Raw genomic sequence first — 14,902 nt, 5'->3', positions numbered from 1 at the left:
CCTGCTTCCTCTCCACTTCCAAATGTTGCTTGTTTACTTGCCCTAATAGGGAAGCCGCATGAACTTTGATTTTAACCAGAAAGTCATTTTCCTTCCTTTGGAATTGGTATGTGAATCACAGCATTTTAATCAAGTCTGATGCATATTCTTTGGTGGTCTTAACAATGATTTTCCTTATGATTAGAAATGTATTGGAAAAAGTCAATCAGAATTGATTTCTCTGATGATTTCAATAGCCTTCCAAGGGGCCACTAGGATTATGTGATTCATCTCCTAAGAACTCAGAAGTATTTTATTTTTGTCATTGTTTTCCCAAGAACTCAGAATGGGGCTTGCCACAGAGTAGCCAGGAAACAAATACTTGTATTGTTTTGAATTTAATTTATAGCAATTTCATGTCTTCATCCCAGGATCCTTGCCCAAGAGATCTTTCTTTGGCCTTGTGCTATTAAATATTTTAATCAGTCACTTAAATGAAGGCATGGATGCAAGGCTTATCAAGTTTATTGATTATACAAAGCTTGAAGGAATAGCTAATATGACAGAAAGAGATAAACTCTAAAAATATGTTGATGGACCAGTTTTTTTTTTACCTTCCTTTTTAGAATCAATACTGTGTATTTCTTCCAAGGCAGGAGAGTGCTAAAGGCTAGGCAATTGGGGTTGAATGGACTTGTCCAGTATCACATAGCTAGGAAGTGTTTAAGGCCACATTTGAACCCAAAACCTCCCATCTCTAGGCCTGGGTCTAAATCCACTGAGCCACCTAGTTACCAACCAATGGATTAGATTATTAAGACAGATCTTCTAAGGTAGATTGTAGGACACAAAGGTACCTTTGGTTAAAAAAATATAAAATTTTAAAATAGAACATTGCAAAAGGTAGTGTATCTAGATCAGTGATGGCAAACCTATGGTACAGGTTCCAAAGATGACATGCAGAATGCTTTCTGTGGGCACATGACTCTCCTCTCCCTTTTCTCCCCCCAGTTCATTACTAGAAAGGTAGAGGGACTCAAGTGGAGATACTCCCCTACCCCTTTCTAATATGTCTGAAGATATTTTTAAAAAATTTTAATTTATAGATTTAGAATACTTTTCCATGGTTACATGATTCATGTTCTTTCCCACCCCCTTTTTTCCCCCTTCCCAGGGCTGACAAGCACTTCCACTGGGTTATACATGTATTATTACTCAAAACCTATACCCATATTATTCATATTTGTAATAGAATAATTTTTAAAACCATAATCCCCAATCATATACCCATAGAACCACATGATAAGTCATATGTTTTTCTCCTGCATTTCTTTCCCAAAGTTCTTTCTCTCAGTGTGGATAACATTCTTTCTCATAAGTCCCTCAGGATTGTCCTGAATCATTGCATTGCTATTAGTAGCAGAGTCTATTACATATGATTATTCTACAATGTTTCAAATCCTATGTACAATGTTTTTCAGGTTCTGTTCATTGCACTTGCACCAGTTCATGGAGGTTCTTCCAGTTCATATGGAAATCCTCCAGTTCATCATTTCTCATAGCCCAATAGTATTCCATCACCATCATATGCCACAATTTGTTCAGTCATCCCCCAATCAGTGGGCATCCCCTCATTTTCTAATTTTTTGCCAGCACAAAGAACGTGGCTATAAATATTTTTGTACGAGTATTTTTCCTTATGATCTCTTTGGGGTATAAACCCAGTAGTGGTATGGCTGGATCAAAGGACATTCAGTCTTTTAAAACCCTTCGGGAATAATTTCAATTGCCTCCCAGAATGGTTGAATCAGTCTGATGACATTTTTTTCACATCACCCACCCCTCAGCCCCACAGCCAAATGGCAGCACATAGGGGGTAAGGTGGGCAACTCATGGGCAGCAGAGCTGAAGGGAAGTGGAGTGCTCAGGCCACTCCCCTCCCCCTCTCTACACTCACTAAGCACATTCCTCACTACCCCTCTATTCCATGGGAGTACTTCCTCCTTCCCCTATGTGGGATAGGGGTGGGGGCAGGGTACGCCCAGCACTCAGTCTGGGGGGAGGAGATCAATCATGGCACTTGGTCTGGCAGGTGGGGTGGGGGTCAGGTCTGCCACTCCATCTCCAAAAGGTTCACCATCACTGATCTAGATAGTGAATCATTGTTTTTTAGTGAACTGAAAAGTCTAATGGCAAGCAAAAAGGCTAAATGCGATTTAGGGTATCATTAAAAGGCAGTGTTGAATGAGAAAGATTATAATTATACATTCAACTATATCCTGGTTAGATAACATTTAGAATATGTTCCATTCCATGAGCTACATTTTTGGGAGGATTTGTTGGAGAGTGACCAGAGGAGGGTGTATGTACAGGATGCTGAAGGGTCTCAAGATTATGGTATTGAAGGAGGCTTTTGACCCAGAACAGTCTTAGGAGCAGGGCGGACAGGGCATATGATGGCTTTAGTGTAAATATTTGAAAAGCTGTCATGTGTAAGAAGGATTAAATTTGTTCTCCTTAGATGCAGAGAATAGATTTAAAAGCAGGGGATACAAGCAATAAACTACAGAGGCAGATTTAGGCTGTAAGAAATGGAGTTGCCTCTGGAGGTCATGTTCCTCTTCACTGAGGGTTCCTCAAGTGAAGGTTTTATGAGCACTTGGTGGCGATATTGTGGAAAAGATTCTCAGTATGGATCATACTCGATGGCCCTGATGCCCCTTCTAACCCTGAGCTTCTGTGATATTTAGGGATATTGACAGGCCTTGTGAATCGGGATCCCCCAAATGTGTGGATTCTTTATGGAATTAATTGAATGAAAATCACAAGTATCTTTGGGCCACTGTGGGCTTTGCACCTTTGCGTACTGACTTCTTCCTGACTCTTGCCCCTTCTGTCTCTGCAGCATCCGTTGGCGTTCGGCGCATGATCGGGGTGACAGAAATTAACAGAGGTTCTACCTATGGCAACAATGATAACAAGCAGAAACAAAAGTGATTGGTTCAGGGACTCCTTTTCATCCAAAGGGAACTTCAGAAAACTCTTGATTCTCCTTGGAAGGACAGAGTGATGAAGGTTGGATGAGAGACTACTGGTGATATATCTAAAGTCACCCTCCCATTTGGGGAGGGGCTTGGTCTCAAAGCCAGATGGGGAAGAAGATGTATTCTAAATCCCCTCTCCTAACATTTTTTAAGCGGGTTTTCTTTCTTTTCCTCTCTGAGTGAGTGAATTGTGTGTGTGCGTGTGTGTGTGTATGCGTGTATATCCATATATGTGGAAGACCTATGTTTTATAATAATCCAAGACATACTTTGGGGGTGGGGTAAGGGATCCCTTTCATCCTTTGGTGCTGAGTTTTCTGTAACCCCTCTAAAACGTTACCAGAGATGGAATAGAGAATGCTTTTACAAAGAAGAGTAAATAATGCCTCCAAAAAAAATTAACACGTATGTCTGGCACATCTGTGGTATGTTTACACAGGCCTTCTTCACTCTCTCCCCTTTCCCTCTTCCTGGTGTGACATTTTTGTGATCTTTGTTGCAAGGTGATTTGGAAACTGTTTAGACAGAGAGACTGACATGTCATACCAAGAGATCACGAAGCCACTTAAATGAAGCAGATGAATCATATATGCCCAAATCCTAGAGGATAGGATGATAGTCTAAGAATCTAGAGTAATAGATATCCATGCCCAGTGAGTAAGAATCAGCATATGTTTGGAAGGGAGAATGAAATAGAGGATTGGGGCAACTGTGTGGAAGCTTTTGAATGGCCAAAAAAAAATGCCTTTCTTTCCCCCGTTTGATTCCTGGGTTACACTCCCATGGTGTTTTTGCTGCTGTGATTTCTCTGGCTTCCATCTTGTTTGTCTCCAAGTCACCACCAGCATGCCTGTGCCCTTCTTGCCCTCAAGACCAAATATAATACAATGACCTGGCAGATGACTGCCTTTTGTGGGTGTTCCCTTGTCCATGGCATCAGCTAACTAAAATGCAAAACTAAATAGAAGCGTGAGTTCTTTGGCACAATCCAGAAATCTCATCTCATTTCATCATGGACTTTCACTTGATTAAAATGCTATTTAGCCTTTTTTCATTGCTTTTTTTTAAACATCATTAGCAGCTCTTGTTGAGCTACCAAAGTTCTGCTTTTGATCAGGGCAGTGATCTGTCTTCTGTAACTCCTAATTTATTATACCAAAAGATTTCTGTCCATGAGGATTTGGGGCAGAATTTGGAATGATGTCCAGTATGAAGGACCCCATGCTATCATCTTCTTGCTAACCAATACAGTCAGCTGCTAGAAAAAGCAATAATTTACCCAAAAGAGAACTGTTTCATACAAGATAGGTTCCTTTGGGGACAACTGTACTTCAGGTAGTGACATCAATGTTACACTCAGTCTGGTACTTAAATAATAGATATGTATGATGCTGGTCACTTCTGGTTAGTTTTCCGGGGATTTCTTTTCATGGACACCAACCCAAACCTATTCAGCACTAATGCAAATATTGATTTTTAGACAAATATGAGTTTAAAGGCTCATTCTGTTTAGAGAGCTCCACTTTCAGATAACCTGTTTCTTAATCAAACCATTGATATTTATGGAATGTGACTATGTTCTAGAACAGCATTGATGAACCTTTTAGAGATCGCATGCCCAAACTGTACCTTCAGGCTGCCTGTGAGCCCTTCACATTATTCCAGACAGTAGAGGGAGGAAGTGTTCCCTTTGGGCTGCACAGAGGGGCGGGGCATGTAAACATTGTTCCCAGGTGTGGTGGAGAGGGGGAATGGAGCAGCCCCTTCCAGCATGCCGGGGCACATGTGCCCATGAACTCACCAACACGGTTCTAGAATATACAAGGCAGAGGCCTTCCTATTTAAAGAGCTTTTGGTCTATGGGGAAGAACAAAATAGAAACAAATGAAAGCAAGAAACAGGTCTGATTATATTTTGGAGTTGTGACTGTCAACAAAGCCAATTTTGTAGAAGGCTTGCACGGTCAATTTCATTATTTTATGTCACTCCTTTGTGTATAGGTACATGTACACTTAAGAGCAGTGACTTCAGAAACAAACAAAATCCTCCTCATTTTCTGATAACTAGACTACAGTGTCAAGAGACTAATCATGACTTATTTTTAAACCCGCCTTTGAATGTAAGACACAGTGTAAAGGGAGAACATTCTGGTTCATATCAGTGGTAGTCACTTTTATAACCAAATACTGGATGTGATCTGGAGCTTCCACTAACTTTTATCATCCATTCGTTGTTCCTTAATAACTCTAGAGCACAAAATATTGTCCCCACGTTTAAGGAATTTTTGTTTTCTTTGGAGAGAGTCACTGGATTGGAAATTGCCTTTTATTCCAATTTGACAAGGTCTTCTTACCTCTTGCTGCCCCTACTTTCTTTCTGGGTTTAACCCATCCAACAAAGCGGTGTTAAAGACCTTAACAAAAAATGAAAAAAAAAAACCCCAAGGGGCCTGATTAAATTGTTTCTCTTCCACATTAAGGAACTGTAGATTAAGACTCTCTCCCTCATTTCTTCTTAGTATCTGTTAGAATCCTTATCTTGGGAAAGGTGAGACCTCTCCAGGGCTTTCTCAGAAAACCAGTGATTATAGGGTGGGGGGGGAGTATTTGTTGAAACTTACTTATTCTTAGCTTTCATATTTGGGTTCTTTTATAGTTAAAAATGGACCAGGAATTTAAATTTTATAGCTATATATTTGAAACATAATTAGGCACGTCCTGTATCTTAGTGATATTAGTACCTGCCTCATTAAGAGCTGATTAAAGAAGCTGTCCCCATAACTAATCAGGGCACAAAATTTAATAAACCTATTTGGAGATTAAAACTTGGAAAGAAAGCTTATTTGCAGATGAAGGAAGACTCTTCAAGAAGATGCTGAGAATGTCTGAAGGTGACTCGTTTTATGGGAAAGATGAAAATGGGCAAAAAACAACTTCACTTGGGAAGCTGTTCAGTACAGCCCGCTTTCATTTTCAATCTTGGTTATCTCCTACAGTCACAGCATCTCTTTAACTGCTTGCAGCAGCCATGTCCATTTTTTTAAAATCAAAAGTTAGATTGCTCTGAGAAAAGACAATTTAAATGGCAAACATAAGTGTGTCCACGATTTAGTGTCCTGCCATTATCGATAACGAACCTGACCCCTTATATTAGAGCTCACAGTAAAGACTTGCTGATACTTCCTCTAATGGCAGCCACCAGGATGGTAGAGTCCAAAAAAGACACATACTGGCCTACAGGATACACTTTATTTTTAAAATTTGAGCAAGCTGATGTTTTGGGGAGTCATAACACTTCAGCAAAATAATGAAGCTACACTGTGAAGAATCTGCCTCAGGATCATACATTTTATATCTGGAACAGACCTTGGAAGCCATCTAATCTAGTCTCCCTGTTTTACAGATGAGGGAACTGAGGCCCAGAAAGAGCTGGAAAATTCATATAATTTGCCCTGCTCAACTCTTAACTCCCCTATTCCTTTCGAGAGATGTTATCTCAGACAAAAGAAGTTATCAGTCTAACGGATGGATGTAGCACACATTCCTTAGGTTGGGATAAGTGAATTTACAAGCCTTCTAGGCTTTCAGCCTATTTAGAAAAGAAAAAAAGTCCAGTCAACACGAGCTAGTGGATAGTATCAATAAAGCACTTGATCACCTACTTTTTAGTTCTGTGAATCATAATTTAAAAGCAAGATGTACCCATAACCAGAGTTCAAGTTTCAACTATATATTGTTACCCAGTCCTTCTTTCCCTGAAGCTTTTGGGTGAAGTGTGTGTAATCCTGCCTGGAAGGTACTTGCCAAAATGTAATAAAATTCTTCTGATTTACTGTAATAAAAGTCGTACATATTGTCTTCATTAGGCATCAGTGTTTATCCTCCGTAAGTGACTGTGTTTTACAATTGCCTTAACAAAAGTAGTCTTAATTTTGTTTACACGGGAAAAAAATAAAAACAACTGAAGTACAATGATTTTATTGTTGTTGGTATTGTCTCCGTGTCCAGTTGTTGGGGGGCGGGGGGGGGGGGGTCTCGGCTTTGACGCATGTGGGTGGGTATTAGAGATGGTTCTAAAAATGGAAAACTGTCCCTACTGTTAGTGACCTTTAAAAAACAGCCGTTATGGGGGCAGCTGGGTGACTCAGTGCAATGAGAGTCAGGCCTAGAGATGGGAGGCCTCAGGTTCAAATGTGGCCTTTCTAGCTGTGTGACCCTGGACGAGTCACTTAACCCCCATTGCCTTGCCCCAACCAATATAACAATCAAGCCATCTCATGTATTTATTAAGTGTTTTAAAAAGAACTTCCATTAATGGTTATACAAATATAATGTCCAAACCTGGAGAATGGAACACTTGAAATTTGGAATTGTTTTCTTTTAGAAAAAAATACATAATGTTGATTTTAAGACGGAAGGTAAGATTTTTTTTTTTTAACAACAGCCTTTATTTCTGTAAATTCTCAGGTTTGAACAGAGTACAAAAGCACTGGATTTACTCGAGTGAATAAGAAAATGCGTAATTTGGCTTTGGGTTGCTAGCTATACAGCTTTCAATAACAATTAAATCATCTCATACATTTATTCTTTTCAAAGAATTTCCATGAACACTTACACAAATCTAATGTCCCCAGTGAGTTTGGGGATTGTGTTTGGAAATGTTTCACAACACTTTACAGGTATAACTGATATCCTATTGCTTGTCTCCTGGGAGGGTGATCAACCAGCAGCAAAAGGAAAGGATTTGGAAATTAAAAAGGAAAAGAAACAAATGACATTTGGGATTGTAGACCGTATCATGTTTGCTTCGTGCGAGGCAAAATAGTAGCCGCTTGGATATAAATTTGAAATGTGGCTACCGTCAGCCGGGAGCTTTTCTTCTGCCTTTCTGTGCATCCCGCGCACTGAGCACAGTACCTGGAATGGAGCTGGCAGTTGACTGACTTTATTAAAAATATATATAACACCTTGTAGTTGACCTGCTCAACCAGTGAGATGGCCTGTGAACCAAAAGCCGGCTTTTTGTTTTTGTTTTTTCCTTTTGCTGACTGTAGGCAAGACTCTCATTTCTTTGTGCTCCTCTCACCTCCACCTCTATTTGTATAGAGAGAATCTGTGCTAATTAACAAGAAATTGGCCGTGATCTCTACACATCAACAATGAGTAGGTGAAGAGTCGGCTTCCTAGAATCTGACGAGTCGATTCCCCCGTCCTAGCAGAACTTGGATTAAGCTATGCCACGCACTGCCGAGTGACGCTTTGTCCAGAGAGCTGGCAGATGGCATTCTATCCTAAAAGCAGGTAAGTCCGTTGGAAAAACGTGGCTTTGTTTCAATGCAATTCTAGGTTAGGGAACAACTTGAGCAGAGCCCAGACCTGGTATTTGCTGGCGTGTGACCTCATCTGTGAGGAACAAGAACACAGAAACCCGCACCCTCTGGCCCAAGCTGCACAGAACGTGGTGCTCCATATGGAGTGCTCAGCTTTCATCTGATGGCAGATAACTTCCTAATCACGTACAAGATATAACCTTTAGGAGGCTCACTTCCACCCGCAAACCTCAGGTCTTTTCCAGGTAAAGTGCCATAGTTAGGATGTATTTTCTGGTCCAACAGGAACTATGGATGGAGAGAGCCAGTCAGCACCCCTCCCCCCCAAACTCCCACTTTCTTTCATAGGGAGGATCCCAGAGTTTTGAGCCAACAAGGCTTGCCTCCAGGCCTGTGGCCATCCACTGGGCCAGCCTGGCCCTACGGGAACCAGAGAACCTGCCGCACAGCAGCCCAAGACTGAGGGCTGCCGCTATTGTAGTGTATAGGTAGTTCTTCATCAGTAAACATGTATAAGAAAATGTCCCACACGTTCCTGAGGGACTTATGAGGAGGAACGCTATCCACACTGAACGCAGAAGGAAAACACATGACTTAACGCTTATCACTTGTTTATATGGGTATAGGATTTGGGGTTTGGGCTCTAAAAAATCGCTCTACTGCAAAAATGAATAATATGGAAATAGATATCAAGTGATAACATTTATACAATCCAGTGGAATCGCTTGTTGGCTCTGGGAGGGAAAGAAAATGAATCATGTAAATGTGGAAAAAAATTTTTTAAATAAATAAAATTATTTTTAAATGTCCTACAGCTTTTGTTAGATCTTAATTAAATTGTATCACCCATGTATTTTTCCTGTCTCTGTTTTCCCCACACACTCTTGGGTTTTGCAAAATATTGAATCACATGATTTTAGAAATGTATGTCAGAATTGCTTCTAAAAGCAAACCTAGGAGATGAATGAAATAACCCTCAGGAGTAGTGGAAGTAAAACTGGGTGACCAAGAACTTAAATGGCACAAAGTGACTAAGGGCTTAATCTGCACAAGGTTCTGATGAGTGATTGGATACCTCCAGCAGTAGCACAGGTGATTGAGTGACTAAGTATGATGGCATTTCCTGCTAGAAATAAGGAAGTGACCTAGAACTTAAGTTACATTCAGGTTTTTTTTGAGGATGTCCTGGATGATGAGGAAAATGGGTGATGGAAAAATGGACTAATTTGCTCCCCCCCAAAAGCTCCAGAGAACAAGATCACTTCCTGACCAAAGGCTTAGTTTGCATCGGGTTACCACAAGGGATCCTACTACAGGGAACAGGTGGCAGAATGACCCAGGGTTTTGAGTCCAAGAGCTGAAAATGATGAAAAGAACCTTTCAGAGAGCAACAGTCCCAAAAGGCATCAAAGAGCAAGCTCCAAATTGCATTAGAGATCCCTGAGAGTTCAAGGGTCTGCTCTGCAGAGGGGATTCACAGTGAATGCTTCTGAGATCAAATAAGTGAAAGGGGTTCTGGGTCGATCTGTGCGGAGAGGTTGGGTTTGTTTTTTCTTTTCCCTCTGAAATGGGTCATGGGGATAACCTCACGGAATGGGGCAATGGGATGACTTTGGGTGAGAAGGGAACTAGCTGGGTGACCAAGGATTTTAATTTGTGTTGGGGCCCAAAGGCATGACTAGAGTGCTACGTAGCTGGAAAGGACCTGACAGCTTGTGTGTTCTGCTGACCCAGAGGGTGAAAACCTGGGTCACCTCCATGCCAAGAGAAGAGTAGGTCTTCATCAGAGACCTTTTCATTATACCTCCAAGACCCTGGTGGGGGAAGAAGTATAGACAATAACAATCCAATGCCAATGAATGCATTTAGTACCTTTTGCAATGCTGACTGTTGTTTGTAAATGAATTTTCATCTTCTAAAAGCCAATGGACAATAAAATGCTTCCTAAAAGCGGGTATATATATAAACTAAAATAATTTCATCAATCAGGAAATTTCATAGCAGTGCTGATGGTAACCTGGTAAACTCTTATTATCTAAAAAATAGGTTGTTTTATGAAAATACCTGGATATGTGACTAAATAGCTTCAATAGCAAATTTTTAACAAAAATTTTAGAGTAGCATGATTTTTTTAAATGGCCATTAGTTACTACAGTATCAGAGTGAGACATCATGGTAGAGTGATATGAGCATTCAGAGGACTTGGGTTCAAATTCCAGTCCTTCCACTTCTTATGACCTCTGAGGTTCCTTCCACCCCAAATTGATGATCTTCTGGTTGTGTTGATCAGTCACTTTGTAAAGCTGACAAACAGAAGGACCAGTAGACTTGTTCAGCTTGGCCAAGAAGGCAGAATTAGGAGCAATGAGGTAATTTAGGTTTGATGGCAGAAATGATTTCTCAAAGGACTGTCCATGAGTGTAATGGACTTCTTGGAGAGGTCTTCAAGCAGAGGCAGAAGTAGAAGGGCTCAGGTATATGCTAGACTGGATGGCTTCTCAGTGCCTTACAACGTGAGATCCGGTGACCACTCCACTCCTTCCTAGTGATGGTACCAGAAAGGTAAGAAAGACCTGTGAGGCAAGTGCCCAATCATTCTGACAAATTTGTGACATTATGTACAAATCAGTCACCTAATCTCTTCATTTTTCCTTTCGATCTTTATTCAAGTAACTCTAGAGCTAATTAACCAAGTCCCCAAAAGCTTGCTTTAATGATCCTTTAGCTCCTTCTTTGCTCTTCAAGTATGTCCCCTTGCTTGGTGAATACTTGGGTAAAAAATACTGGTTTAAAAAATAGAACAGCCCAAGCAAAGCTTCCTAAAAATAAACCATTTATTGAGAGAAAAACAAAAAAAACTTTTTCTTTAATTTTCATTATTTAGCTCTTGCATAACAAATCTGAAGCCGACCCAAAAAAAAAATAGGATAAAGGTTCACAGTCAGTGCACTCAAACAGGATATTAAAAAACAAGGTCCAGCACGCTTGGTAACATGACAACTTTTTTCGGACCTAGAAAGGTCAAAAATACTACGTATTAATACGACAGTTCTCCATCATGTGAGGGACAAAGCAGACAAAGAAGGAAATGGTCCATGTACAGTAGTAATGGCACTTTGACTTTCACACTCTGCAGACACGGTCGCACATGAGCATCACGTGCCACGTGAGAGATGGGAGCAGCAGGAGAAGTGACGATCGTCACCTGTGCAGTCTTCAGTTGTGGTAGGTTAAAAACGTTCATGCTGTTTCTCAACACAGTCTTCATGTAAATATTACATACAGTAGCGAGTAAGGGAATTTGTCCGAGTACATACACTACTGGGTCACATACTGAATAGCTTCATTCTTCATCTGTGCAAACCTGTGGATAGGGAGAGAAGATGAAGGACTGAGCAAATGGTAGCTGGGGAAAGTCATGACTTTTTGCAGTAAGGTCAGTTTCACAAAATAGTACTGGTAATAGTAATTCTACACGTTTATAAATCTCAGGTGACTAGAAATTACTCATATTTTCCAGCTAAGGAAAATAGCAATTTTTGGACCCGTTTTTATTTTTGTATTCTTGTTGCCAAATGAAATTAAAACCTGAGTAAGATCACAAGTATATGAGACTAATGGACTCACTTTTAAGTATTTCTGATTACTAGCAATCAACAATATTATTACTTATATATAAGAGTGAGCTACGTTTAGTGCCCGAGTATCTTTGGCACTCATTCCTGCCCCTTTCCCAAATCACAACAGTCGGGCAAACCTTGACAAACGAATGGTCGAGGAGCTGGCTAGCTGTCCATCTCATCTTTGGATCACTTTCGAGGCAATGTGAGAGAAAATCTTTTCCTTCAGGGCTTATCCTTTCAGGGATGGGTGGTTTATGTCCCATTCCAACTTTATACATGATCTGAAAGTTGTGCTCATACTCATGCCAAGGCCTCTATGAAAAGATAAAACTCTATTTTTAGGAAACCACACAAAAGAAGGAATTTGCATGTTAATCACATAGGTGACTTTTATTATAGGATTTCATATTATTCTATTGAAATCACATTTTTAGGCAAAAAAAAAATTAAGGAGGCAAATGTGGACATGGAAAAATAATTAGTAATAAACAAAAGAACAATGTTCTCTTCCTTCCTTACTTATCCTACTACTTGGATTTTTAAGCCAATCATCCCCAAATATTATCACCATAAATCTTGTTATTCATGGTACTGGCTATATATTCTAGTTGCCAAACAATCTTTTCTAAGTAAGCTAAGTAACTGTTTCCAACTTTCTTTTTTTTTTAAACCCTTACCTTCTGTCTTACAATCAATACTATGTACTGGTTCTAAGGCAGAAGAGTGGTAAGGGCTAGTCAATGAGGGTTAAGTGACTTGCCCAGAGTCACACAACTAGGAAAGTGTCTGAGGCCACATTTGAACACAGGATTTCCCATCTCTGGATCAAGCTATTTCAAACGTTAGGTAAAATGCAGTGACATGAAGGGTGACAGTTTTACCATCAACTCTTTACATATTTGGTTCTTGTAAAATGAAATTAACACTAATTTAACAATAATATGCAATCCTTCAATAATAAGCATAACAACTAACAATTAGCTTACTAACTGTAACTGTAAAAGCGTTATGTGCCAGACACTGTACAGTTTTACAGTTATGTCATTTGATTCTCACAATAATCCTGGGAGGCAGGCACAAGGATTATCCCTATTTTATAGATGAAGTAGCTGAGGCAGACAGTTAAGTGACTTGTTCAGGGCACATAGCTAGTAAGTGTTTGAGGCTAGATTTGAACTCAAGGCCCAGCACTCTATCTACTGTGCCACTTAGTTCTTGCTATGCTTTATCTATAAATATGTCTTGTGTGTGTGTGTGTGTGTGTGTGTGTGTGTGTGTGTGCTATAATTTTATCCAGAGATGTTTTTTTCCTAAGTTAATATTACTGAGCTCATTTTTTTAAACATAACAAAGTTCATTTGGAAGAACAAAAGAGCAAGGATATCAGGGAAATAATGAAAAAAAAATGCAAAGGAAGGAGGACTTGCAGTCCCAGATCTCAAACTATACTGTTAAGCAGTGGTGACCAAAACAATATGGTACTGGCTAAGAGACAGAAAGGAGAATCAGTGAAATAGACTTGGGGTAAGTGACCTCAGCAAGACAGTCTATGACAAGCCCAAAGATCCTAGCTTTTGGTTCAAAATTCCACTATTTGATAAAAACTTATGTTAAAATTGGAATACAGTGTGGGAGAGATTAGGCTTGAACAAACATCTCACACCCTACACCAAGATAAACTCAGAATGGGTGAATGACTTGAACATAAAGAAGTAAACTATAAGTAAATTAGGTGAACACAAAATAGTATACATGTCAGACCTTTGGGAAAGTTAAGATTTTAAAACCAAGCAAGAGTTAGAAAAAAATCACAAAATGTAAAATAAATAATTTCAATTACATTAAATTAAAAAGTTTTTGTACAAACAAAACCAATGTAACCAAAATTAGAAGGGAAGCAACAAATTGGGAAACAATCTTCATAACAAAAACCTCTGACAAAGGTCTAATTACTCAAATTTACAAGGAGCTAAATTAATAGTTCAAAAAAATCAAGCCATTCTCCAATTGATAAATGGGCAAGGGTCATGAATAAGCAATTTTCAGTTATAGAAATCAAAACTATTAATAAGCATATTAAAAAGTTTTCTAAATCTCTAATAATAAGAGAAATGCAAATCAAAACAACTCTGAGGTATCATCTCACACCTAGCAGACTGGCTAACACGATAGCAAAGGAAAATATTGAATGCTGGAGGGGATGTGGCAAAGTGGGGACATTAATTCATTGCTGGTGGAGTTGTGAATTGATCCAACCATTCTGGAGGGCAATTTGGAACTATGCCCAAAGGGCGACAAAAGACTGTCTGCCCTTTGATCCAGTCATAGCACTGCTGGGCTTGTACCCCAAAGAGATAATAAGGAAAAAGACATGTACAAGAATATTCATAGCTGTGCTGTTTGTGGTGGCAATAAATTGGAAAATAAGGGGATGCCCTTCAATTGGGGAATAGCTGAACAAATTGTGGTATATGTTGGTGATGGAATACTACTGTGCTCAAAGGAATAATAAAGTGGAGGAATTCAATGTGGACTGGAACAACCTCCAGGAAGTGATGTCGAGTGAGAGGAGCAGAACCAGGAGAACATTGTACACAGAAACTGATACACTGTGATACAATTGAATGTAATGGATTTCTCCATTAGTAGCAATGCAGTGACCCTAAACAACCGAGAGGGATATATGAGAAAAATCACTATTCATATTCAGAGGAAAAACTGTGGGAGTAGAAACACTGAAGAAAAACAACTGCTTGATTACATGGGTTGAGGGGAATATAATTGGAGACTCTAAAAGATCATACTAGTACAAACACTGACAGCATAGAAATAGGTTCTGATCAAGGACACATGTAATAATACCCAGTGGAATTGCGCATGAGCTATGGGAAGGGGTGGAGAGAGGGAAAGAATATGATTCTTGTAAC

At 39.7% G+C, this 14,902-nt stretch overlaps 2 protein-coding genes across 14 annotated transcripts in view; one reads left to right on the top strand and one right to left on the bottom strand.

Annotated features, from left to right (window-relative positions):
• Nucleotides 1-6,997, top strand: part of AGPAT4 (1-acylglycerol-3-phosphate O-acyltransferase 4) — a 181,669-nt gene extending 174,672 nt beyond the window's left edge. For all 4 annotated transcript variants that reach the window (XM_007484865.3, XM_001371495.4, XM_056814366.1 and 1 more), the window contains exon 9: nt 2,885-6,997. In XM_007484865.3, the coding sequence (XP_007484927.1) occupies nt 2,885-2,976 (92 nt within the window). In that variant the 3' untranslated portion in view covers nt 2,977-6,997. The remainder of the gene's footprint in view (nt 1-2,884) is intronic.
• A 449-nt stretch (nt 6,998-7,446) lies between these two features.
• The window catches only part of MAP3K4 (mitogen-activated protein kinase kinase kinase 4), a 216,830-nt gene continuing 209,374 nt past the window's right edge, over nt 7,447-14,902 (bottom strand). For all 10 annotated transcript variants that reach the window (XM_056814361.1, XM_007484860.3, XM_007484859.3 and 7 more), the window contains 2 exons: nt 12,110-12,289; nt 7,447-11,716 (listed from right to left, as the gene is read on the bottom strand). In XM_056814361.1, the coding sequence (XP_056670339.1) occupies nt 11,696-11,716; nt 12,110-12,289 (201 nt within the window). In that variant the 3' untranslated portion in view covers nt 7,447-11,695. The remainder of the gene's footprint in view (nt 11,717-12,109; nt 12,290-14,902) is intronic.

This window comes from Monodelphis domestica, chromosome 2, assembly GCF_027887165.1.
Source record: "Monodelphis domestica isolate mMonDom1 chromosome 2, mMonDom1.pri, whole genome shotgun sequence".
NCBI classification, from domain to species: Eukaryota; Metazoa; Chordata; class Mammalia; order Didelphimorphia; family Didelphidae; genus Monodelphis; species Monodelphis domestica.
This window is presented reverse-complemented; position numbering and strand designations above follow the sequence as displayed.